This window comes from Gouania willdenowi, chromosome 7, assembly GCF_900634775.1.
Source record: "Gouania willdenowi chromosome 7, fGouWil2.1, whole genome shotgun sequence".
In the NCBI taxonomy this organism is placed as follows: Eukaryota; Metazoa; Chordata; class Actinopteri; order Blenniiformes; family Gobiesocidae; genus Gouania; species Gouania willdenowi.
Window position 1 is genome coordinate 17944365 of NC_041050.1, and position 27975 is coordinate 17972339.

At 38.9% G+C, this 27975-nt stretch overlaps 1 protein-coding gene across 3 annotated transcripts in view; it reads left to right on the forward strand.

The window, feature by feature from the left end:
* The window catches only part of plxna1a (plexin A1a), a 339887-nt gene extending 315986 nt beyond the window's left edge, over positions 1-23901 (forward strand). For 2 of the 3 annotated variants that reach the window (XM_028452103.1, XM_028452104.1), the window contains exons 22-33: positions 1983-2080; positions 3350-3508; positions 3796-3862; positions 8395-8541; positions 9024-9183; positions 11852-11955; positions 12037-12133; positions 13666-13856; positions 15890-16059; positions 16518-16730; positions 17697-17847; positions 23014-23109. In XM_028452103.1, coding sequence (XP_028307904.1) covers positions 1983-2080; positions 3350-3508; positions 3796-3862; positions 8395-8541; positions 9024-9183; positions 11852-11955; positions 12037-12133; positions 13666-13856; positions 15890-16059; positions 16518-16730; positions 17697-17847; positions 23014-23109 — 1653 coding nt within the window. Of the gene's footprint in view, positions 1-1982; positions 2081-3349; positions 3509-3795; positions 3863-8394; positions 8542-9023; positions 9184-11851; positions 11956-12036; positions 12134-13665; positions 13857-15889; positions 16060-16517; positions 16731-17696; positions 17848-23013 lie in introns of all 3 variants that reach the window. The other variant, XM_028452102.1, reaches the window with a different exon arrangement.
* Positions 23902-27975: the final 4074 nt, after the last annotated feature.

The following is a 27975-nucleotide window of genomic DNA, read 5'->3' on the forward strand; positions in this document are numbered from 1 at the left end:
GAGGAGGGGGAGAAAAGATGTTACAGTGGTACAAAAAGGATGACAATGGAGAGCAAGATACAGGCACATTCGGTGCCTGTTTGTTACTAAGAGGCACAAGGAGAGGAGAATAAGATGAGAGAGCGATGATGTCATAGTGTCAGTAATAGGTGTGACAAGCGGCAAGGAAGACGAAGCGAGCGAGCTTAACAGAGGCATCTTTGGGAGGTTTTAGTGTGTGTTGTTACGAAGCGACAGGTGCCTGGATAGAGCAGGGTACACACACGCACGCACGCACGCACGCACGCACGCACGCACGCACACACACACACACACACACACACACACACACACACACACACACACACACACGCACACACACACACACACAGAAAGATCTAACCTTATCTGAGCACTGCTTCCCCCTCTCTGTTGACAGAAGATGTCCTCACTGAGCTAGAAGAAGCTCATCTGATTAACCATTAGACATTTTGAGAATGTAAAATGTTTAACTGTCCCCATAAAAAGCTACTTTAAAAACCCTGAAGGTCAAATTGTGTGTGGAATGGTAAAACTGCTGAACTATCACGGCAATAGCAAGTCTACACATTTGTAACAATATTCTATATGTACAGTATGTATCCATCATACCATACAAAAGGTACTTTAAAATTTGGATGCAGAATCCAGGATTCTCTCTTCAGTCAAGAGCATTTAAACACAGAGAGAAGCACTGTATTTCACAGTTTTTTTTGTATAACAACTGATGGGAACACATAGCAAAATAAAACTAAGGAATAAACCACGTTTGGAATTGTACTGTTTTTTTTTCCCCTAACACAACCATGAATACTATTCAATGATTAAAAATGTAAGTTGGATTAAAAAAAAAAATATATATATATATATATATATATATATATATATACAGTATCTCTAGGCAACATTTTTATATATATAAAAGTAAACTAATCCAGTTGCAAAACAACTGAAAATGCCAAAGTGCTGGTCTCATGTGGAAACCATCCGTCTCATCTGAAAAACCTTTCAGCCAAGCAAAAGGTTTTTTTTAATTCAGAGCAATTCACAAAGGTTTTAATAGTGTGTCACTGATTAAATGACAATTTGTGAATAGATGAGGGACATTAACAGCATCTCCATTTTGGTTTGGTTTCCTTTCACAATGTCATTTTTTTAATTACTGATGCAGTTATAAGTGCTTGTTTGAGGCCATGTTGCTCAAATCCAAAACTTTATCAGAAAGACAAAATATCACAAAATATATATTTTTAGAAGGACCAAAAACAAGAATGTATTAAGAGCTTCTTTTTTTGGTGCCACCATCTCACTAAAACTTCAGTCTCCTAAATATTCTTTAGAGTTTTCACAAACATCCACGATGTTGTCACCGGTCTATTGACCCATTCAACCATGGAGTAGAAACTGTGTATGACCACCTGGAGCTGTATGACACGGCCTTTATAACCAGGACCGGACTAGGAAGGATTAGGCGTGGAGGAGAACCAGCGAGGAGGTGGTAGTAGCAGGTAAAAGTTCTCTCTGTAGCACTGAGCTAGGATAGCATTAGCCGCTAATCACACCGGCTTTTTTCACTGGTGGTTTATGTTTTTGAGAGGAGAAAAAGGAGAGCAGCTCCTCGCTTCAGCAGGCAGTGAAACTCACCGAGTTGGATGTGTGGCTGGTGGGTGAACACAGCATTAGCCAATCAGAATGCAGAACACAATGAACGTTCATACGCTGTAAAAAAAAATCCGCAAAACAACGAGACCGCAAAAGGCAAACCGCGTTATAGTGATGGACTACTGTACTTTCACTAAAATGTCAAGAGTTGGACAAACATCAATCAACAACATACACTTGTTTCCAACAGAAAAACAAGTGCTTTTGTGCTTTAGTTAGCCTTTAAGCATGACGTGGGGCTAAATTAAGATAACCAGACTTGCTTTAATTTGACCTGTGTCTGTCACTGTGTCTCTCCTCAGCTCCAGGCTAACGTGGAGAAGTCGCTCACTCTGTTTGGACAGCTGCTGACCAAGAAGCACTTCCTGTTGACGTTCATCCGTACACTGGAAGCACAAAGGTCTCTGCTTGCCTTGTTTTTCGACAGTCCAAAATAGGGATGTAACGATTCACTCAACTCCGAATACGATTCGATTCACGATACTGGGTTCACGATACAATTCTCTCATGATTTATTTTACAAAATGGGACTGTAGACAAATGATGATTGAAATGATGAGAAAATGCTGTACTATTTTCCTTTTATTTTTCAATGTCAAAAGAGTCTCTTGATAAACTATTCAAAACAATGCAATTTAACTAAAAATAAATCTTGAAGGAAATTAATAAAGGAATAATACAAATGAAGAAAAAGCCTATTAATTTGAATTCTGGTTCTACAATTCAAAACTGCATAATAGTTATTTTTCTTTTTAAAAGTGCAACTGAAAATGTATTTTGTGCCTTAACAATTGGACTTTTTTTAAAACTGCACTGATTTACATCAGATATTTGTTTGGACCAACAGAGGGCGCTGGTAACCCAGTGGTCGGTTGCCATGCAGATATTATAGCAGTAAAGAAGAGATGCTATGCTAGCAGACAGAGCTAATAGAAAAACATGACTTTTACAGATATTCACGTAATATTACATATTTTCTTTCGGTGCTAAACGGGTAAGGAATAATTTATGAACATATTTAAGAGTATAAAGCGGTCAGAAAGAAAGTAGTAGCAGATTCCGCCCGCCGCCTCAGCATTTGGACGAAAGCATAAATATACAGCGCCCTCTGCTGTTTGAAAAAAGTACTGCTATTCAATTTTCAGAAAATCGATATCAACCGTGATACCTATGAATCCATTTTTAACTGCCTTACGATTAATCGTTACATCCCTAGTCTAAAACCATGCTATGATAAACAATATTTAAGATAAGCTATACTGATTTGTGTACATGATGATAAACAGTATCAGAGCAACTTTTTCAAACCTCAATCACCATTGTTTTTTAGAAATAATCTTGCAAAACAAGGGCAACTGTGGGTCCGGTGGTAGTGGGTCGTCTTCTGATCGAGAGGTTGGGGGTTCGATCCCAGTACCTGCCTGTGTGTCGAAGTGTCCTTGGGCAAGACACCGAACCCTAAGTTGCTCCCAGTGGTCGACTAGCGCCTTGCATGGCAGTCCTGTCCCACTGGTGTGTGAATGTGAGAGTGATTGGGTGAATGAGCTGATATGTAAAGCGCATTGAGACTGCTTCAGTGTGGTGATAAAGCACTATATAAAATCAAGTCATTTACCATTTACCATTTTTGAAAGTTCTCCGAAAACTCAATGTTTGAATGAATTTGCAGGTCCTTTTCCATGCGGGACAGGGGCAATGTGGCGTCTCTGATCATGACGGCGCTGCAGGGAGAGATGGAGTATGCGACCGGCGTCCTCAAACAGCTGCTCTCCGATTTGATCGACCGAAATCTGGAGAGTAAAAACCATCCCAAGCTGCTGCTCAGGAGGTAAGGAAGCCAAATGGAGTTTATTACGCTATAAAACATTCTTTAAATGGGTAAATCAAACAACAAACTCAGCTTTGAAATATTGCATTTTCAGTTCATTTACATTTCAGAGTAATTGTAATTCAGGGCTTCTCTGCTATATGTCCTCCAGGTAAGATATGGACATAGAAGATACAAAAACACACCATAAAAGAAGAGCTCACACGATTGAGAAGTGAATCTGACTCAATCATCTTTTACGTTTGCGCTAAGGTTTTTCCTTCTGATCTCTTCTCATTCTTTAATAGAACGGAGTCTGTCGCTGAGAAGATGCTGACCAATTGGTTCACTTTTCTCCTCTACAAGTTCCTCAAGGTAAGGATAATAATGTTATATTTAACCCACAGTGTTTTTATTGTGCTGTGGACTGTTTAGTCCAATGCCCCCGGAACAAACGTCTGATTAAATAATTCTGTCCCCCTTTCATCGGTTATCAGATCGGGTTTCCTGTTCGGCCTTTCATTATCCACACACACACACACACACACACACACACACACACACACACACACACACACACACACACACACACACACACTCCTTAATTAAGGCCTCCCGTTGACTGGTCCCTTTTATCCTTTCACCCTTTTTATCCTCCTGACTCATGTTTTTCTATCCATCTCCTGCTCATTTGCCTGATTTTACTCTTGTACCTGACATGTTCCCTTTAGTGATTTCCATGTGGTTCTTTTTTCTTTTATTTCTGTTCTGTTGTCACTGTCCCTTTCCCACACTCCCTTTGTAGCTTTAAGAACATTTTCCTTACCTTTTCTTTTTTCTTTTTCGGGGGGATGGTTATTAAATTACCATTTGTATTGTCTTCATACATCGATGCTGCCAACTGTTTTTATTTGGTATATACTTTACTTTAATTTAGTAGTAGATTTTTAGGCTCCTTCAAGTCCTTCAATTTTCAAATATTTTTTGCCTGTAACACATCAAGTCTGAGAACAACATGTCTATCTTCCTAGTGTTATGTCCACCCACTAACATAAACTATAGTAATGGCTTTATGTACCTGTCAGTTTCATTATTTCCATTCATTGTGATATGTAGAATCTAAAAACATGTTAAGCAAATTTTTGTTGGTTTAAAAATGTCTTTGTAATTGTATAAAGATTTGACAGAGTTAAACTATAACAAGAAGACATAGTCATCAACATCCCCCGCCAGATTGGTTGTCATTATAACTCACAACCTTTTCCTAAATGTCCTAAACTTAGATGTATACACAGGAAAACATTATCACATCAGATTACAAAATTACTATCTTCAACAGTTCTAAGAAAAGCTGTCCCCTTTGAAGATACCTCGAACAGAGTCCAAAAAACAGAACAAGGGCAATAACTCTGGGAGAAATAATTGCGCGCTTTTTGTTTTCAAACTCCATCAAGGTATTGATACCCTGAAGCCACACCACAAATTTGGTTATTGTATCTCAAACGGTTTCCGAGAAAAGCTGTCCCTATTGAAGATGCTTCAGAGTAAAAAAAAGAAAAAAAAGAAAAAGGGCTATAACTCAGGAAAAAACAATTGCGCGTTTCTCATTTTCGAACTCCATCAAGGTATTGATGCCCTGAAGCCGCACACCGAATTTGGTTATTGTATCTTAAATGGTTTCAGAGAAAAGTTGTCCCCTTTAACTCGGGACGACGGACGATTGGATGGACGGAGCTCAAACCTATATCCCCCTTCACATTTTGTGGCGGGGGATAATAAACACATAGGAAAAAAGCCCCAACAATTAGTCTCATACTAATGATATCATGAGAACCATTGTTGACATTCAGTCTGCTGATTACACCTTTCTGCTCAGTGTTTGCAGTGTCGGAATCTGAGCCTAAACCGATCTCCGTGTGCACCGACAACAATCATTAAATCCTTGAAATGTAAATGTCAGCATACAATTAGGTAGCCTCGATAGAGCCAGAATACCGAGCTCAGGCAAATTTCCCAGACAAGCATGCAGCGCCCGAGCGACGAACGCCCGGCCCCCCGTACAAACCCCAGCGGAGAAATGCTGCTCGCTGCATCTCGTTAGCAGCTGCCCAGCTAATTGGCCCAGATGCTAACGAGCTTCTAAAAGCGGTGGAAGGAGGAGTGGAGGTTGGTGGGGATTAGAGGTGTGTGTCTGAGGTGCAAGACACAGAGAAGATGAATAAAGGGGGGCATGTGACAATTAGGAGGAAGTGGGGGGTAGGGAGCAAAGAAGCAAGTCGAAAACTCAATTACGGGTAACGAGGTATAAAGAGGACAAGATCATTATTTCATATGGTAATAAGTAAAAACAGATCTAAAACCAATTAGAAACTATTTTTGGTGACAATAAATCTCCCAATAATAATAAAAAAAAACAAAAAAAAAAACAATAGACGCCAAACTATGCATTAGGGTGGTTCACTATATAATGATGTAAAAAAAAAAAAAGTTTTCAAAATTTTGCCAGATCGCATTTGGCCTTGTTTCTATAGATATTTTGAACATCTGTACCAAAAATTGGACAACCATAAGATCCGTAGAGAGTGACACACTTGTTCACAATTTTTATTGCTCAACCTTCTGATACTTGTAACTTTCACAAGTATCAGAAGCTTTAACGATATAAAGGGAAGTATGGTCATTAATAGTTTATCCCTGTATTTATTTTAAATGAGTAAGAACATTGTAACAGTTCAAACGCTATTCCCTTAAATGTGCAGCGTCTGGCTCTATTTTTGGTAGAAATGTTCACAACATCAATGTGAACAAGGTGAAAAGCGATCTGGACAGATTTGGTGAAAATGAATTTTGTGAACCACCTTATTATGCATTTAATATACATGCAGAAAGAATCTGCAAATGACATCACCCAAGCTTAAATCCACAAACTACTACCTGCAGGGCAGAATTGCTTTTCAATGTCGCCTTAAAAAAACTGACTCTGATTCGATCCTTTTTTTTCCCTAATGACTATATTATTTAAATTTTTCCTAAATACTGTTTAAGTGCCGTGTGGTTTTAATCATTACAGCCTGAGGACTTATTATTTCACAAACATGGACGATGTGGAAATTGGGATTAAATCGTTAACAGGCTGAAAAATTGTTCCACTTTTTATCTCCATGCAACATACTGTTTTTAATGTGTGTGAAAAGGTGTTTGAATTTGGTGCAATCTCATCAGAATTTGGCAAAGGTGCTTCGATACAGTCACAACTTGCCTCAGTCTGCTTAGTTTTCCCTTGGTTTTGGTTCCTGTTTTATTAATAAGGCTTTAAAATACAACTAACGGCTCTTAAAGATAATCTAAAGTAACAGTAAACTACGTAAATAAACCAGTGTGCCAAACCAAAATAGGAAGATCAGGGTATTCCAAAGAGGTATGTTATACAGTAGATTTTAAATGAGTTAATTATCAGTCTCTTAGTGTAAAAATGAATAAGGGACCTTGGGGGGCAGATTAAAAATGAGTGCATGGATGTAGAAAAAAAAGGTGTGGAGAAAAAAGATGCTGCAGAAGGTGTTGAGAACTGATGTGAAAAAATGTGGTTTGCAATGGGGAAAAAAAGCACTTTGTTGAGTGTGCTTGAAGGTGAGACAGATAAATTAGTACTTTACCCTGTTCTCGTGGACATCATGTATCTTCAAGACACACACGCACGCACACGCTCACGCAGTTTGAAGAATCTTCCCCTCTGACTGCACAGTTGATCATTAAACTTTCGTCAGGCGGAGAATCGGCCGTGATGTGTCCTCGCCCTCTCCTCTAAACCGCTGCTGTTTCAGTCCGGAGTCTTTTCTTTCAGCCCCCAGTGATGACTAATGACACCATTGATTGGCAAGTGTCTCCGATGGAGAGACGAGTGGGAAACATCATTAAAACCCTTGTGTCAGCTCATATAAGCTTAAAGATGAGCAGAGAGTGATGGGATTTATTGTACACTGTTGACAGTTGTCCTTCTCACAGAAAGATGTTTATGAATCTGCTGGTGTGTCCTTCACTTTTCTGAGACGTTACTTCAGGAGGATTTGATGTCCGGTGCTTAAAATGTCCTCTCATTGCTCATCCAAACTGCTATGATTTGTGTGTGAACGGTTTATAGACCAGTCATCATGAGGGCAGTAACCATACATCATTGGTTTTAAAATACTGAGTAGTTCACTTCTTTACCCTTATGTCCATGTTACATCTGGTGCACGGGTACATTCATGAAGAGGCATGTGTTTCAGAGGAGTCGGCTAGGAAATTAAAACAACTCTATGATGGGCATAGAAGGCTTGGCCAAACCATACCAGACACTGTGGTACTTGACTATTGATCCTATTTTGGAGTGTTTAGTATCTGCCAAATGTGGTCTGAACAAGGGAAAGCTCTGATATTTTGTGCACTTATCCCTAGTCTGTTCCAAATGACAACTTTTGGATTGTAGGAGAAGAAAATTCTGGTGCTGAAGAATTCTGTTGAATCGATATAGAAACAGAGAAAGTAATGCTGACTAATTCTTGTCTGTGTTATAAGACTTACACAGACCACAAACAAAAAACTGGAGGGTTTTTTTTTTCATATTTTGTGTGCTGGTGGACACTCAAGTTACTATATGTGATAAAAAAAAAACTGCAAAAGTAGATTTTTCATAATGTCCCCTTTAATGTCAAACACATTTTTTATAGTCAAAAGTCTGTGACTAAAACTGGCGCTCAAAATGAACACTTGGTTGGACACATCACATCTTCAAATTGTATTTTACGCTTAATCGCTCATTTGAGAAAATTCTCAACACAATATGTTTTTCAATCTAATCCTGTGTATATTGTGTCTTCTTTAATCTTGCTGAAGCTAACTAATTGCTGTGTGTCTTGTGTGACCAGGAGTGTGCCGGGGAGCCTCTGTTCATGCTTTACTGTGCCATGAAGCAGCAGATGGAGAAGGGACCCATTGACGCCATCACCGGAGAAGCCCGCTACTCCCTCAGCGAGGACAAGCTCATCCGGCAACAGATTGACTACAAAACACTGGTCAGTAAACTCGCTATGCACTGACGCCTGGTTTCATCTGCTTTGGTCTGAATCACTCGACGAGTTGTTAGGCTTTAGTAACATTTTATGAAAATCATTTCATCAAAATGCTTAAATTGGTTCAGTGCTAGTGAAGTGGCATCTGGCCCTTGACTGACCTGTTTACTGTGCATTGTGTCTCTAAACAAAGCACTTTGGACTTGGCCTGGGAGCACCAAGTCAAACCTACAGTGTGAACAGTTTGCCATGCTTGGCACACAAGTGTGAATGTTGATGCATTATTTACTGAAACAGCCTAAATGGAAATGGCTGCAAAAGGAAAGCATCCAAGTTCTCAAACAGCAGCTGCAAATGCAGAAAGTATAATGTAAAATAATCATCATCAAACAGATCAGCCTTTTAGCAGCAGTTCAACAGTAAACCCACGCAAGGTGTTTTCTTTACTTTTTTAACATTTACCTTTGGTTTGGTGTGTCTGCCAGACGCTGCACTGCGTAAACCCTGAGAATGAGAATGCCTCCGAGGTGACGGTCAAGTGTCTGAACTGTGACACCATCACTCAGGTCAAAGAGAAGCTGCTGGACGCTGTCTACAAAGGCAGCCCCTATTCACAAAGGTCAAAGGCTTCTGATATGGACCTGGGTAAGAATCACTGCTCTGTACTTGCTTTTTTTTTTTTTTTTTTACTTTTATTCTGAAGTAATAAAAATAATACAATAATACTTATAATTGTGAAGAAAACCCATTACTTGTACCCAATGTTTATACTAGAGATAGTGATGCGCAATATTGGTTTTTTGGCGTATATCCGTTATGCCGATATTTTACAGATAATTTTGCCGATAACCAATGACGATTTTCCTTGCACATAAGTCTCACCGCTTGCCCCGTTTTTTTGATCGTTTTCTCTCACCATCGCGACACTCTCAATAGCCCACTTAGTTCTACACATGCTTTAATCGATTGTGCGCTGCTGTGAGCTGGTGGGAGCTTCAGCGTCCATTCTTGTAGCTCCATTTTCTGTCTCGTAAACTCCCTCTGAGCTCTGCTCATCACGGGTGATCTCTCGTCCAAAGGTGGGCTGCTGCCACCTACATGGCACCAGTTGTTCACTACACTATTGTACAAGTTAGATAGTCACCGGAGAGCTTCATCACACTGTCTCCTAGCAACCCCAGCCGAAAAACTCAATTCACTTCTTTAGACGGGAATGGCACTCCACGTTACCATACCAAATAACATCTATAGACTCGAATAGCACTCAATGAGTTAAGTTTCCTTCATTACCCTAGCCCTAGCCCTTTGTAACCCCAACCCCCAAATTCCACTGGATGCGACTCCGCTGCGTTACGTCACCGGAGCTGATAGCTTTCCACTTTAGTCTATGTGTTAATTTCCACCGGGTCCACTGCGGTGTGTGCCCGCTCCTTCCCAGCTGCGGTAGTCCGGTGCCCTCTGCCAGATATACGCAGGACTTCTATTTCTGGCGGACACCGGAGCACGAAAATTAAGCTAAACAGGAAATTAAGTACGTATTCCGCCAAAAAATATCGGTTACTTTTCAAAATAAAACACTTCAGATTATATTTCAAGTAACTACATCAGCAAAACATCATGTGTAAAAACAAAATCACATTCACTTCATTGTTTCCTCTCATACTGTAACTGCACGGTAAACTGCAGCACCTTTGATTTAGTTCATGTTTTACTGGTGAAGTTTTATCTCTTCTCTGTTGGCTGTTGCTAAAAAATGTGGCTATGACAAATCCAGAGTCCAACCTTCTTGTTCTCCTTCGTTAGGAACACTGACCTGTTTATTGTTGCGTTTATAACACATACATTTAACTGCGTTCTCACGCGATTATATAAATATCGAGAGAAATGCTGGTCGTCCAAACGGGGTGCACTGTGGCGCACTCAAAATGCAACCGGTGGGGATTACCGGACAGCGGACAGATCGGAAAAACCGGATCGATGCCGTGGCGCAGCGGAGATGTATCCAGTGGAAACTCCCAGTAACCCTAGCCCAAACACTGTCCACCCCCGAGCCCTCCTTTCTATAGAGGGGAAGAAATGTATAGAATTTAATAAACTGTATCGTCTTCATTGAGAAGGTATTTTTTTGGCTCCAGGAGGACTTTAATCGAGGTGAGATGAGGCAAAATGGCTCCTTTGAGAGTAAAGGTTGCAGACCCCTGGTATAGACTAACATGCGTCGACCCTGCCCTGCCTTTCATTCCCTATTCCAAACTGGATTGGACCTAGAACCATTCAGGGGGTTTCATCAAGAAAAAATAATGAATGCACCTAACCCTAACCCTACCTAACCCCACTAGATCCCTCCACCTAACCCAAAAAATGCCAAAATAGCTCCAAAGATGTCAAAATTTAGCGAAAGGTGTCATAATTTTGCGAAAGGTGTCATAAATTAGCGAACGACAATTAATGACAGCCTTCATGACAACAGGTGTCATGTTATAATAATGACAGCGTAATGTCAGCCTTATGTATAAAACTTCAATTTAAGTGTTACCAAAATATGTCATACTTATTCTCGACAAAACCAAAATTATGAAGATGCTTGCATCCTTTTACTTAAAACAGTTAATACCTACTTAAATGTTGTATTTGAGTGATAAAACAGCATTTTTGTATATGAGGAAAAAATTCAACCGTTTGGAAAAAGATTGTTGTTTCCCTTGTACCTCCATTGATTTACAAACACTCCTGCAGTTTTCTTCACACACATGAGATGGCGGCGCTTAGTCACGCCTCTCCACGGGCAATGAGGCTTCTAAAAATATGTTTATGGGTTGATCAAGGAAGGAAGCCGAGGTATCGAAGTGACCCAAGTTGTTGCATTGCAAAACCTACCACCTCAATATTTTTGTTAGAAAACAACATCTGTGTTTAGCACCAGGCTGAGCTGGTATACAGTATGTGTGACTTAATGATGTTGAATGCAGACTGTAGATGGTGGAAATCCATGGAAACTATTCGCACAACAGTGATTAACTGTGTTTTGGCTGTTATGGTGTAATTGAGTATTTGTAATGTTCATAAATCTTTTTGTGTTAGATTTAAATTAGAACACTTAGCTATTATAGCCAACAGCCAGAACTTAAACACAAGAAAGATGCTAACGACCTTTTTGTGCAAAGCCCAGATATGGCAGAGTAAATGTCTTTGTTTTTGATGAATATTAAGCTTATATTCACTCCAATGACTAAAAAAATGCTGTTGTAGTACATCCATGAACTTTTTAGTTATTGCACTGTATCCACAACCTTTGCCCTTTTTCCCCCTAAAGAATGGCGTCAAGGTCGGATGGCCCGAATCATTCTGCAAGATGAAGATGTCACAACAAAGATAGACAACGACTGGAAAAGACTCAACACACTTGCTCACTATCAGGTAGCCAAACACAACCAAAGCAGTGACAGACAACCACTGAGCCACATTCCCACTGAATAGTTTGGCCCTTGTTTTGTTCAGGTGACAGATGGCTCAGTAATCGCCCTGGTGCCAAAGCAGAACTCTGCCTACAACATCTCCAATTCCTCCACCTTCACCAAGAGCCTAAGCAGATACGGTACGCATCAGCATCTTATAATCAGCCCCAAAATGATTGAAATTACTTGGTCAATGATTCCCATTTCTTGGAGCGCCACCTTTCACTCACACCTTCTCACTCTTTTTACCTTTGCATTCTCTTTGTTTGCCACGGCTGTGATTGGGCTCCTTTTTTTCTGCCTCTTTTTGAATGAATAGTAATCCCTTTTTATTCAGTGCCATCAGCCAAGGCTGTTCTACGGCTATTTCCAAGCAGTCCATAAATGACAGGCATTAAAGCAGACACCTCGATCTCCAGCTGACAAAGTGGAAATGAGGGGAAAAGAAGGCACCGAGCAGTTAGATAGACCTGACTCAACATCACAGTGCTTTGTGTCACTGGAAAATTCAACTATTTAGAAGATAAATTACACTAAGGGTGAAAAAGCAGGGCCCTGCTTTGATGCTGAGTGTTAACTCTCACAAAGAGCTTTCTCCTCCTCAAGAATGGATGACTAAATAGTAGCTACGCACATATACATTATGCCTTTTGGTTAATATTTCATGACATTTTTTTATCTGTATTTTCGAATGATTATTGTTTTACTGTGAATATATGGTTAAAAATGTGATCTTGAGAGTAGCTTTTGGAGAAGAAGTAACTCAGGTCCTTTTCAGAGATCACATTTTGTAAGTGCTTGATAGAGTAAGGGTAAATCTGTAAAGGGTTTTCAACAAACACAATGTAATTAAGCAGAAACAATATGTATCTATATGATACTAAATGGGAAAGATAGCTGATTGTGGAAACATGTAAGATTCATTTTGAAACAGGGATTGGCAACATCAAGTGAGGGCCACAAAAAGTCTGATTTGAGGGCCACAATCTCATTCAGAATAATGATCAGTCTGAATTTTCATACAGCGAACAGTGAGGGGTGTAGTTTGTTGTTGCTGTCATTTTTTTATATACATTTTTTTGTTGATGTTTAGTTTATGTTTAATGTGTGTGTGTGTGTGTTTTTTTATGCTGTTTTGTTTGTCCTGTTTTGTTTTCCTTTTGTGCATTTTTTTTTTCAAATTTGTTTTGAATAAGTCTGTTGTTTGATTTTGGAGTAAAATTGTGAAAATAAATAAATCTGAGAGCCACCCATGTTGGATCTAATGCAACAAGGGAGGACACATGCCATTTGGATCAGGATTGTGTTTTTTAAGTTCAACAAAATGTTTGACATCACAAACAACAGTCTGGTGTACAGTCCAATATTGGTGTCCAATACAGTCCATTACTGTCCAATGTGTAATCTGGTGTACTTTCCATAGCTAAGGTTAAAGAACCAAATCAAACAATTCATGAAATAAACCACATTTAGTTTGGTTTGCTTTAGTTTTTTTCTTTGTGATTTTTTTTTTTTTTACCACTTTATTTATTTACATCAATAATCAGGCAGATAAGCTCCTCAGCTGTTGCATTTTTATCCCGGCTTCTTAAACACTCGTAATAAAAATAAAAAAAAAAAGACAAAATTTTTACATTTTCTAATTGATTGCATTTGATGTGATAACATTCAGAGAGTATGCTCAGGACAGCAAGCAGTCCAGACAGTCTGCGATCCCGGACACCAATGATCACCCCAGACCTGGAGAGCGGGACCAAACTGTGGCACCTGGTGAAAAACCACGACCACTCGGACCAGAGGGAGGGCGACCGAGGAAGCAAGATGGTGTCTGAGATATACCTGACCAGACTTCTGGCCACTAAAGTAAGACTGATATAAAGTAGCTGCACCACAGAACTGTTCTGGGTTTCAATCATTAAGGGCACAAAAACCTCTCTAAACTAACTAGGTTTTATTGGGTTATGTTGGAACAGCCAGTGGTTTATTTTAACTATGTTTTAGTTTTTCTTGCAATTCTGACACAATGGATGAAGAAGCCAACTGGTTCCTGGTCTAGAATCACTGGAATACTGATGTCAACTAAATTCATTGCATTAGCGTTTTGGGCAAAGAAAGGAGAAAGTTTGGTATTTTACAAAAGGGTATTTTCAGCTTTACTACTACAGGAATAAAACCCCTGATCCATTTTTTACATAATAGTGAGAGAGACTGACTCACTCACCAGACTAATGATTTTTTTTTTTTTTGTTTTTTTAACATTATAAAATTATTTACCTGATTTATGCCAATGTACATATTTATGTTTTTTGCTGACTGGCTCCCAGAGCCTTCCTAATTTTGAGGAAAAATGTGCATAAGGCAAATTTCCATTCATCATTTGAACACATCAGAGACCATTGTTTGCTTGTGTTGGATATTATACTGGTACAGTCAACAGATAGTTACTTTGTGTGGTCAGTGCTTAAAGAATTAGTTGGCAACTCGTACAGAAGTCAGTAATGTGTTCGTACGCAGTACTTTGCGAATACACTCTTCAGAAAGGGAATTCAGGGACACATCAGTTGTGTCATTGCTCTATTGAATGTAAAAATGTTTACTCGTCACCTTTGGAAGAAGACAGAGCCCATTGGCAGTAATTTGTGTTTGTGATTTGTTGGAGCTCAGTGAGCAGAGTGAGTTCACGTTCGAGCCAAAGTAATTGTTAGGGTTTCCACTGAGACCATTAACACTAAAAATACACTGTAACATTTCTGCAAGGCAGCTGCTGTTGATAAAAAGAAAAGTACCGGTACGCAATAAACTTACAATATACACCTTGTCCCATCTTTTCCTCCTTCAAATATTTGAAATAGAAGTGATAAAAGATACAGGTTTTACCTTAATGGATAAGGTAATGTACCGCCGCCTAATGTCCAATGAGAGCTGAAAAGAGGCACCAGTAGACTCCTGTGACCCTGAAAAAAGGTGCAAGCGGGTCAGACATGGATGGATAAAATGTAGATGTAGTTGTTAATTCAAAGCACAAGTCAGTGAAATGGTAAATGGACGTGATTTATATAACGCTTTATAACCACTGAGGTAGCCCCAAAGATCTTTACAATATCAGCTCTTTCACCCATTAACAACTCAACACATAGACAGGTACTGTATAGAATGGGATGGAACCCAACCCCCAACGTCTGGATCAGGAGACGACCCCTCTACCACCTGAGCCATGGTCGCCCCCAGTTAACATCTTTGATGGGATGCCAGTCAAATCACGGACTAAATACTGGGAACATCAAACAAATTAGATACGCTTCATGTAAAAACTGAAATTGGGCCTTTCAATGCATTATTTAACTTTAAACGCACTTCTTGTTTTGCCTGAATGATACATTTTTTTGACATTTTGCCTCATGATTGACACAGAATGTCAAAGTTAAACAGCATTTCACACACATTTACCAACAGCTATGTAACCAGATCAAGGTTACTGAACAGCAGGATTTTTAGACAGGAAATGAGAAATGTTTAATAAGATGTATCTTAAAAGAGAGATTATCCAACAGCATTATCGAGGGAGAGGAAAATTGACAGATAATGATGCTGAATAGGTTGTACTCAAAATATGTGGAAACTGAAGAGTTGTCAACATTATGAAACGAATGAGTTGAAATGAGATGAGGTTCAAATGAAAACAAACCCATCCGCTTGCCGATCGCCATGTAAAAACAACACATTAGAGAACGCTTTAATTTTTCTCAGATGAACTCAGGTGAACTTTGACCAATCAGGTTAAAGATTGTGGTTTTATACAGGATACAAGTACTCATTGGATTGTTTCTGATAAAAAAAAAAAAATGCATTTCCACTGTGCTTGAAACTATCTCTTCCATCTCTGTTCTTGCCCTCAGGGTACGTTACAGAAGTTTGTCGATGATCTCTTTGAGACCATCTTCAGCACAGCACATAGAGGCAGCGCACTTCCTCTAGCCATCAAATACATGTTCGACTTCCTGGATGAACAAGCCGACAAACACTCCATCACAGACTATGATGTACGACACACCTGGAAGAGCAATTGGTACGTGTTAATTTTCTTCTTATTATTGGATTTGACAGAACTCTTTTGAACCACAGCAGAATATTAATGAGTCTATACTTCTGAATCGTGTTTGTAGTAAAATATGTTTCTGGTATCAAATCGCTGACCGGATTTTTCTAAGATTATTTCCAAGTATGACTGATTGGTATTCAGTTGCTACATCTGGAAGTAAGGATTATCACTCATAAGTGGATCTGCCAGCTTTTGTTAGAAATTTTACAGTTGTTACCTTTGTATTCTTTCCTTTGAATGTCAATTCTAAAATATGTATTTGGTGAATAACATGTTCTTTTCTATAATTGGTATTGTAATTTATATATTTAAGAAACCTCCACACAGGTTAAGTGGTAGTATGTAGGTAGAGTGGAAAAAAACAACCAATATTTTCTTTTTTTTTAATTCCACTCCTTTGTTGTTGATGTGTTCCTTCTGTCCAGCCTTCCCCTTCGCTTCTGGGTGAACGTGATCAAAAATCCTCAGTTTGTGTTCGACATCCACAAAAACAGCATCACGGATGCCTGCCTGTCTGTAGTGGCGCAGACCTTCATGGACTCCTGTTCGACGTCAGAACACAAACTGGGAAAAGACTCGCCTTCAAATAAGCTTCTATACGCGAAAGACATCCCAAACTACAAGAACTGGGTAGAGAGGTGAGTCATTATTCAACCTTTCTTTTTCAACCATTAATCACTGCCTGTCAGTGAAAGTTCAATTTGAGTTTTGTTTATTCTTAGGTTCTTAGGTTAATCAATAAAGTGCTAGGATGAAATTAACAACAAAATGTAACACTACAAATGTTGCTTTGTCTGGTGCTGGCATTCCAGTGAGAACAATTGGGCTCCTAAATAGTCATGTTGTTAATTATTCAACCACAGCCTGAGAAGAAATGTACCGTAGAAATACTCCTGAATGTGATCGTAAAGTATGTTTACATATTTCGCTTTAATGCACTCGAGCAACTTTGTCAGTATCCCTCTGAGGTAAATGACTTATAGCAGTCCAGCACAAGCTAAAGAAGGTTTGTACTGAATAAATCAAAAGGATTAAAGATATCTCTAAAGACTGGTGTGTTAACATGGCAACACACTAGGGTTAAAATAAATCCCAGGGTTAACCCTGAACTTACCCTCACCAAGCAAAAATCCATCTGTGAGGTACAGACCTTAAAGCTGCTAGAGACCATTCATTTTTAACAGATAAAGACGCTATTTTGGCGACCTTTGGCGTTTTGGCCTAACTTCATAGACTAGCGCTTTGCTCCTCCCTCTCTGTTGGGCGTGTCCCTAAAAATCAGGTGTGTTGTAGAGATTCAGCAGAGCTGGGTGGACTACGCACTACGATTAGGTATTAGAAATCTGACTTTTCTCCATGACCACTATAGTCTCTACATTGTCTGTTGCCAAAATGAACAACATTTAATTTTTAAAGAGATTTTTTTTTTTTTTATACTTTTCAAAAACATGATGCCTTTGAAATGTATGAATAATACAAATACATGTTTTATTAACTAAGGCTGCACATTGAGCCCAGAATATCTAACAACAGACAGATCGCTGGGCCTCGAGTTGAATACAAATGAGGCAATCCATAAAACTCCTGTCTGACCCTTCCTCCAGGTATTACTCGGATATCTCTCGCATGCCAGCCATCAGTGATCAGGACATGAGTGCCTACCTAGCGGAGCAGTCCCGCCTGCACCTCAGTCAGTTCAACAGCATGTCTGCACTGCACGAGATCTACTCCTACATCATCAAATACAAAGACGAGGTGAGCTCCTTCCGGATATGAAGCTCAGTCAGTTGAACTGTGTGTGGTCTCTTCTTCTTTTGATGTCCAGAGCAGACATACGGAACTGGTGGCCTGGGGGCCTTTGGTCTAATTTTATGCAGCTCCCAAAGTAAATGTACAAAATGACAGAAAAAAACGCACAAAACAAAAGGAAGAATACATAAAAAATAAAAAGAATTACAACATTGTAGGAAAATACAATAAAACACAAGACAAACACAGAAGATACTTCAAATAACACAAAACGACAGCAAAAATACACAAAATGCCTCAAAAAATATCCAAAATGACAACAAAAGTACACAAAATGGCTCAAAAAGAATTCAAAATGATAACAAAAGTACACAAAACACGCAACAAATGACTCTGCAAACCCACAGTACTAACTAACAAGCTAAACAACAGAAACACATTACTCCAAAAAAATGAAAAATGAACAAAAGGACAACAGAAACGCACAAAATGCTAACATACACAGAATGACAGAAAAACACACAATAGTACGATAAAAAAAACTCTTTGTTGTTTCCCGTGTTAATGCTCTATTAGTCATTCTAAATGCAAACATGAATGTTGATCATGTGGCCCTTCGATTAAACAAACACATTTTTGTGGCCCCAGATGTTGCCCACCTCTGGTCTAGAGAATAATGCTAAAGGGTCATTTTGAGTGTACATCTAGGCTAGAATATATCACCATCAAAAGGGAGCACAGAGATCAGCAGAATTTCAAAAATGACTATTCTAGAGTTCTTCCATTGCCACATAATTGCAAGGCAGCAACAAGGGAATTTAACCCACAACCCCAAGTGCTGTCCTTTAACTAAAAGCAATTTCAAAAGGTAAATGGTCCTCATACACAGTAAGTAGCTCTTCATCATCATGCCTTTGAACCTTCAGTCATACACATTAATAAACCAATGGTAATGGAGTTGGCATGGATGGCACTAGGCTTCCATCCAAAGTAACTTGACACAGGTCAGAGTGTTTCCCCAAGAACACTTCATCAATGAATATGGTGGTCGGACGAGACAGGGTATGGGCAGCCATGGTTCATGTGGTACAGTTAATTATTTGCGGTTCAGGGGTGAATGTTTCTTTTACTCTACAAAAGTTCCCTGAACCACTGATTGAAGGGCATATAGAATATTGAGATATTTAGGTTTAGCCTACATTTTCCAACCAATGTCTAAAAAGCAAGGTTCCCCAATCTGAATGATGTACTTCCACTTCAATCCTTTGGTAGTATATACAGTAGTTTGTGAGATCAGCAAGTATTATGATAAAAAGGAATGTATTCTTTGAGTTTTCTTCTGAGTACTAGATTAGAAGATCTCAATTGAGACAGTATGTATCTAAATGATATCTGCGCAATGCACCCACTCAGGATTTCATGCTTTCATGTAGTAGTGGATGCGTCCCTTCCCTCCTCCACTCCATCCCTTTGAACCAACAGCGTCAAAGCAGCTACTCCAGATGCTTGCAGCTGGCTCTATTCAAAGCAACAGCTCCCCTTCATTACAGTCTATTATCCAGATGCAGACAGCTGCAAGGTTCCCATCACCTCTCCCACGAGCCCTGAACTCTCACTCACTCACTCAGCCACAATTAGACGCTAATGTTGTATACATGCTCATATCAATAAGAGAACCAAAGGGACCAACTCAAATGTATGTTATTAGGACACACACACACCAGTGGCGGCTGCTGGTCTTTCATGCAGGGGAAGCTCATTTTCTGCCTACTTCAGAAAATGTATCTGTTTATTTAAATGTGAATTCTAGTAGAATTCACATTTTGTTGTCAACAACTATTTGTAGATTATCATACACGCACGCGCGCGCACGCGCATAGCTGCTGCGCGCTGGAGTGTGAGTGTTTGGTCAAAAGTCTCACAACACAAGCAGTAACAGTCTCCACAAACACCAAAAACAGACACTAGGTTTGTCAGAAGTTAATTCGCTATGAGAGGATCAGCAAAGTCTCCGTGTCAACACAGAGCAACGGACTGAAATATTTGAAAAACCCGCCTGTGTGCTTACAACGTCATACTCTCTGATTGGCTCATTTCGCTGTCAATCAAAATTGAATTAGCCTGAGACAGATCATCCAATCATCATCCATTATTCCAGCGTCCGGAACAGACAGATCCAGCCCACTGCTCCATAGACCTCCTGTGAAGCCCGGCGTCCGATGGGCGGGACTAAGTGCGTCATAACCGAGCATTTATCCAATGAGCGTCTAGTTTGACTGCAGTGGATCAACCACTAAATCCTGTCCCATTGAAGTCAATTGAAGCTGAACTTCACCACTGTTTATTAACACTGTGACGCTGCGGTAATGAATGAAGAACGTCACGCTGTCACTGTCAGTTTCCTGTTATAAGAAGCTGATTCTGAACTAAACATACATGTGTTCTGTCATATATTTAGTCAATGAAATGTACATACAACACTACATATTTGACCACCGATTTTAGGGGAAGCTGAGGTTCCCTTGTAGTCTTAAAGCATCCGCCACTGACACACACACACACACACACACACACACACACACACACAATGTAACACATTGTGGAATTCATGGAGATGGAATGGTGCGATAAGCGGTGTCCGTCTTAGTGTAAAAATGTTACTGTTATTGTACATGAACATGAAGACCAAAATCAAACCATTATAAGGTGTCATTAGTCTCAAATAATAATAATAATATAAATAATAATACATTTAATTTGTATAGCGCTTTTTTGGACACTCAAAGATGCTTTACATGGAGAATACAACAAAACAAAAAGGGGTTCACGGAAAAGTCAGTTTGAACAGGTGGGTTTTGAGTAATGATTTGAAGTTTGCTAATGAGTCAGAGTTTATAATGGGCGGTGAGAGTGAGTTTTAAAGGGTAGGGGCAGCGATATTGAAGGCTGTTGTCCCCCAAGGGACAACAGCCAAAGAACTGTCAGACTTGTCAGACTGAAAAAGTCTTTTTTTTCCTTTTTTTTTTTTGGTTGGTCAAAACAGTTTGATTTGAGGGACTGCTTTTAAAAAGAGGCAGGACCAACAGTTTTTAGTCTGCACTGAAACTCAAGGTTTTTTTTCCAATAATTATGTGACTTTCTTTTACATAGAGGAGAAAAGTGTGTTATCCATACTTGTTTTAATATCATAAATATTAGCCAGACAGATTAGGACATGCAGGACTGGTTGAGTTGAGATTGTTTTAATAATCAGTCAAACAAACAAAACACACTGTACCCAACAGTGTAGCCTACTGATTGACAATTTTTTTAAACTAAAACTGAACATACAAAGGCACCAAGGGCCTGATTTACTGTAAACAATTAACAGTTTTCATGCGTAAAAAGCAAACGCCACTGGTTGCGCTATTAGACGTTTCTGTTCATTGTCACATTCATGCTGTCCAGTCGAAATAACCAGGCTTTACATTTGGTTTAGAAATGTTTCTTTTTCTATGTTCCTAGTCGGAGTTACTTCAACACACAACTGTACAGTGCGTTCACTCACAATCAATGCATGCCTTGCTTGTGTGCGAACAAATGCACTGAGCGATGATATCCGTCTTAAAAGAATCGTCCACTGTTTTTACAAACCTTTGAAATGTACTTATTAGAAGATCTATACCTAACAAAATGCATTATTTTGCACCATATTCATTTTATTAAGTTTTATAAATGGGACTATTTTACCGTTCTAGAGCCTGTGTTCAGCCACCTTGAAATCATGTGATTGATGACGTGACAAGCCATGATTTACTCGCTAACTTAAGCCACTAGAGCGCTGTTTAAGGGAGAGTAAAGGTCCCTTAGGAGAGCTCTTCTTCTCTGCTTCATTGCCTACTACCAAACCGCAGAGTTGGAACTGTTCGCCCCTGTGGACACAAATTCATTTCAGGTCACAACTGTTTTGGTCAACAAAAGAGAGTTACATCGGCATCTTTAACTTTTTCTGATTATTGTGAGCGACCAAAAGCAGCACAAATTGGCATTATGACCAAAAAAGCTGCTACATTTTCTAAAAAGCAGGCTAAATGCTTCTCTCCAATAGGAAACAATAGGAGGTTTACAGGATAATGGGGGTTGTGACATCATCAATCATGTGATTTCAAGATGGCAGAACAGACTCTAAAACGGTCAAGTAGTCTCATTTATAAAAGTCAATAAAATGAATATGGTACAAAATAATAGGTTTTATTAGACATAGATATTCTAATAAGTACATTTCAAAGATTTTAGACCACATTTCTAAAAACAGTGGAGGATCCCTTTAATCAGAAAAAAAAAAAAAAAATCTAAATAATTATTAAAAATAATCAAATTAATTGCTCATTATTTGGGATCTTAGTAAGTCTGGCCCCAACAGCGATGACAAACTGACGAAGGCCACAAGAATAAGACTTAAGACTAAGGCACAAAGCATTCCTTAAATAGAATAGGTAATTTTATAAACACAGAGCACCTGGTGAACACAGCTAAGGAAGAAACAGGTAGATCTACAGGAACTGGAAGTAAACAGGCAAAGAGCCACACTTCAGTATCACGTTAACAGTTAAACACCACAAACTCGAATACATTACAGCAACCAACTTGACATCAAAGCTCAAACTAAGCCCGACAAAACCAACAACACAAAAAAAACTCAGTTACGTCCCATGAATGAATTTGCAGGAAGAAGCCGCAACCAAGTCATCATTTGTAGAACCTGCTTTATTTAGGTGCCTTTGTTATATTTACTATCACTAGTCATTTGTTTCCAGGTTTTTTTGTTGTAATAATTATTCATTCAGGAGTAAGTTTTTCCTCATGTTTTTGAGAATATACTGTACAGGTGAAAGCTGCAGCTGCTACTACTGTAGACTGAGTGGGGAAATGCCAGTGTTCTAAGCTCACGGCAACATATTGAGATGAAAAGAACAGTGAACTAGTTCATCTTTTGGAACTGAGGACTTAGTTCAAAATTTTGAATTTTGAACAATGAACTGGGCAAGTTCATTTTAAAAGTTCATTTTAAAACATGAAAAGCTTGTTCATGTAGAAAGTGAACTTTACCAACACTGGGGTTAAGTATATACTTTTTATAACTACCAAACTAAAGAGTGTTTGCATCAGTCTGTTGTGCTCCTGTGTGTGCAGATCCTGTCGGCACTACAGAAGGACGAGCAGTCGCGCAGGCAGCGGTTACGCGGGAAGCTGGAGCAGGTCATTGACACCATGGCGATGGCTAGCTGAGGACCGGCCAATCATTCCAACACATCAGCTGGCTGAGGATTGTCCAGTTAACACTCTCTCCCCCTTAAAGAACCCTGAAAGCCTCGAGACATTTGGACCGCTGTGGTTTTTGTTTTTTGTGAACGAGAACATGCAGCAAAAGAGGAGACTGCAAGGACACAAGCACACAAGCAGCAGTTTGCTGGAGAGACCGCCGAGTTTAAAACTTTAGGAGGATTGAGGTTTCTTTTTTTTTCTTCTTCTTCTTCTTCTTCTCTGAGCCATCAATCCTGCCTTGAAAAACCAAATCAAGTTGCTCCTTCCGCTTCACCTCAATCGAGCATCCATTTTCATCAAGACCCATATCACATCATGAGCAGCAATACGGCATTTAGGGCTCAATCAGGACTGGTATGTGCACAGTAGGGACTAAAAAAACTCTTTCAGCTACTGGCTGAGCTGGTAAAGTCTGCCTGCCAAAATCTGTCCGCAGCCAAAGCCACCGGTTTCATATAACCTTTGACCCCCTCAGCAGGAAGGATCACAGCAATTAAGCTGGTCAAGATTCAAAGACACTCTTGGAGTGTAGGAGATGAACAACTTGGAGGAAAGGACAGATAAACTTCTTTAAACCTCCAACAATTAAGTGCTCTGCTGTGGTCTGACGTTGATTCTACATTCCATTCCACAATTTGATTCTGTTTTCAACTTGCCCTCTCTCCCCAATGCTGTGCCACTTGTGTTCTTGCTGAATTTGCACAACAAAGCTAAATCAAAACAGAGAAGAGGATATATGAAGATATGAATATATATAAAAGACATATGAATACAACTCTTTGGTTTTTAAAACAAATAAGTTGAAAAAAAAAAAAAAAAAAAAAACTCTTTTCCATTAAAATGTACAAAAAATAATTTTGAGAAAAGGATTTGATAGTTCCAAAAAGACAAGAAAAAAGTTGTTCTGTGCCATGTTTTTCTTTGAATGTTGTTTAGTGCAAAGAGACTTCTTTTGTTAGATGAAAATTGTGCTACGATGATGATGTTGTCATGCTTAGTGGCTGGAAGTGAGAGTTTTAAATGGCAAAAAAAAAAAAAAAAATCTAAACGTAACAGACTCTTTATTTCTTGAGGTCATGGAACACCGTTGACTGCAATTTTGTGTCTAAAGATAGCAAACAGACAGAAAGTGTCTGGAAGCCCCCATGAGCCAATCGGCCTGCCGTGCTTTTGTGTTGGTTTTGGATAAAACACAAAAACATCTCGGCCCGGTCATCTGTTGTAGATGAGACAAAAAGTCATTTCTGTGCAAGCCGAACCCATGCTGTGGTGGCAGCAGGCAGCCGTTTTAGCTGATCCCTGGCATACTGTGCTTTACACTCTCTTGATCTTGCTTCCTCTACTTGTCAGAAGCATTGTCTAAAGTGTGCCATCCAAAACAAAGGCCAGTTTTTACAGGTAAAAACAAAGAGTGTGTTGGTTTTTCTTTTTCTCTATTTCAGTAAATATGGTGGAACTGAAGGGTCTGCTTTTGAATGTGTTTTTTAAAAAGATTATGAAATGTAGCTTGGTTTATATGAGTGTTTTTGAACAAGTTGGACAGTCTTGATTTCCTTCTTTTTTTTTGGTTTGCCAAACTTTTTGACTCATACGTCATACTCAAAAGTGGAGATGCGGACAGATAATTAAAACTGTATATAAAGTCATCAAACATAAATCACAAGATAAGGTACAAACAATCAAAACATATTTACAGCCAAATCAAAAATAGCTATGTTCCTCTGAATAACAGGATAGCGACACTTTAACAGCCATTTTCAATGTATTCTTCCACAGCAGTGCTTCCCTTTAAGTCCTTCCATTAAGTTTAAAATCTATCCAGTTCATATGGGTTTAAAGAAAAATGCAAGTAAGAAGATTGGACATTTTCCACTGAACAGAAACCCTATTTTGCGACCCAAATGAAACATCACTACATTTCATGCATCATGCATAGGCATCCATCTGATAATGTGTTCATATTGCAGCACTTGCCAACATTTACAATGTAGATATAAGAATACAAGAGTTATGACAAAATATCTAAATTGTCTATACAAATGGTGGCCATCTTGAATTTCTTGATTTTGAGTGGGAACCATTGGTTTGCCAGTGTCTGATTCCTATTGGACAAAAACACGCATGACACTCCATGACACTCTTGAATTATTGTTATTTTTAAATAAAGATTGCGCACGCCGTACATTTGAGAGACAAAACACAAGTTAACCTCCATTTGAAGGAAACAGAACATTCTTTTACGAACAGAAATGTGTAGTTCCTGAAAGAGAAGACAGATTGGATAAGAGAGAAAATACTACATTTCTCCAAAAGCGGCCAATGCAGCAGTGCTCTACTATCAGCTGATACCAGGGACCTGTTAGCATACTAATGAGCCACACAATGGGTTCTTTAAGGCTAATTAACTCTACAGTATAGAACACTCACTCACAGAAAGTCAGTTTTAGAACTGAAGAGGCCCCTTGTTTGATAAGTAAAATATCCAGCAAAATTTCAATCCAGTTACCTCAACTAAAGCCGTTAACCGAACATCTGTATATGGCACTTGGAGTGTAGAGTAATCACCAAACCTGTGGCGAAGAAGTGAACTCGATTCTGCCTGCACTCTGAATTTCCTTTTTCGTGAAATAAAAGTGATATTTTTAAATGTCAACAAAGTAGAATTTGTGCTTTGAACAGGTTTCCTTTGAAGGTTGTGCTGGGCAGGTGCCTCGTAACTCCCGTGAAATCTCATCCCCCTGGGACTTAACTGCAGAAAGTCGGACGCTCCAAACCTTCTTATAACACTCCGTATTCCTTTGTTGTTTCATGTCTAATGTGGCAGTAATAATTTTTAAGTATAATACTCAGTCTCTTCTGTTTACACGTACCGCGCCATGTTTTTTCGGAGAGAAGTGGTCATGTGACCAGGTGCGTCACATTCTGTGAAGAGTATTTGCGGAAAATGTGTTTCCATAGCGCTTGTGTGACACATTTCAATATCGAAATGTCTGAAATTCCTCCTCAAAAAAGCGTCAAAACGTTTTTGTGATATTTGAGTGTTTTTTTTAAAATTCAGGTGTTTTCATTATCAATTTTTATAGCGCTATTTAGATTTTGTGCATTTCCAAGGGTAATGGAAACACAGCTTGTGTGTGTCTGAATTCCCTGAATTAGTGCGTGTCTGAAATCCAATGTTGTTTAAGCTTCTAAAGCACCTGGACCGAGTTGTCTATCCAATCGTCAAGCTTGGTAGCAGGAGCCTCCATTTTCAAATAATTCAGCTAAAGCATATGTCAGATAATGACTGAATGAAATGGCGCTCAGCGTATCAGAATTAAACCGGACTAGCTGCTGATTGCTTCATCTTCTATGTAAACCTTGCACCTCCAAAGTCCCAGGCTTTTAAAAAGTATAACCCCTTGAGTAGTAGCTCTCAGTGGCCCTGATAAGACTACCCAGGTTGAGGTTTACGCCAAACAAGACAATGAGGATGGTGTCAAAATACAATTATTATTAGGTATATGAGGGCCAGTCAAAACTAGCTAAATAACAGGGAATTTTGTACCATACACAACATGTCAGGTTACGCATTAAAAAAATATGTACGGTAAGCATAAAATGCTTTGCTAGCTGAATCTTACGTTGACGTAAGTTTTTTTTTTTTTTTTTTGAGAAGAACACATCAGTGATGCTTTAAACCCATTTGAACTGGATCCTCCTTCTAAATTTGTCTCTAAAACAACGTCTGATTTGATAATGATAATGGTGGGATAATGGCTGCGTTTGAGCCACATGTTTGTTGATATCTCCATGACTTAACATAGGTGATGACCTCTTATATGGAGACCAAAATGTTTCACATTCACAAGTCATCTGTTATTAGACCAACACTTTTTTGTTGTTTAAGTACACAGAAAAAAAAATCAGCTTGTATTAAATAACAGATTTTCCATTTGTCTTCTTTTGGCTAATTCGTGTCTCGATAGCGTAAGATGTACTGTATGTGTCAATACTTGAACATTGTTCTTTACAGGGTAAAACTAAATATACAGAACAGCTTACCAAAGCATTGTTTTTAGCAGCACAAGTCTTTGATAAAAGATGACCTTTAGTTTACGGCCTTTTCAGTTCTTCCATTGACACATGTTTTAGTCAACTGAACTCATTTTCACTGCTGGTAATATTTGTAGGTTAGACAACACAACAATACTTCCATGTACAGGCAACAGTATCTGTGATTTCACTGTGTTGGACTGTAATATAATTCCCGAATTGTTTTTCTGAACAAAACATAAAAATGCTTTACAGATGTTGAGACAGTAAGATTGTGCTGAGGAGCCTTCAGATCAATTATTGCTGCTAAAAGTAAAAAAACAAAAGAACCGTTGACCAATGGGCTTCCTCAAGCCATATTTACTGCTTATGTGTGCACAGAAATGGGCAGAAAACAGTTTGAACGTCATTTTACTGCTATATTTTCCATTCTCTCACCTTTAGTTCTTGATTAAAGAAGAAGAGATGAGTATGTCCATAAAAAAAGAAAGAGCCGATGTCAGAGATTTTAACAATGAGTCTTTACTGTGCCTTGTCAGTTTTATCCCATGTAGGAAATTATGTATTTAAAATAGGTGATAATTAATCCAGGCGTGTGTTTGCGTGTTTCAAAAAAAAAAAAAAAGGAAAAAAATAGCATCTATTAAAGCACATATTTATTATTTAGTCAGTGTGCAAACTGTTAAGCTCAGAAACGTTTTTAGCTCAAACGTACATAAAATACTGAATTCTACTAGTTTTGCTCTGTTAATTGAGAACGGTGTGTCACGAGAAGGTGGTCCATTGTCCAGACTG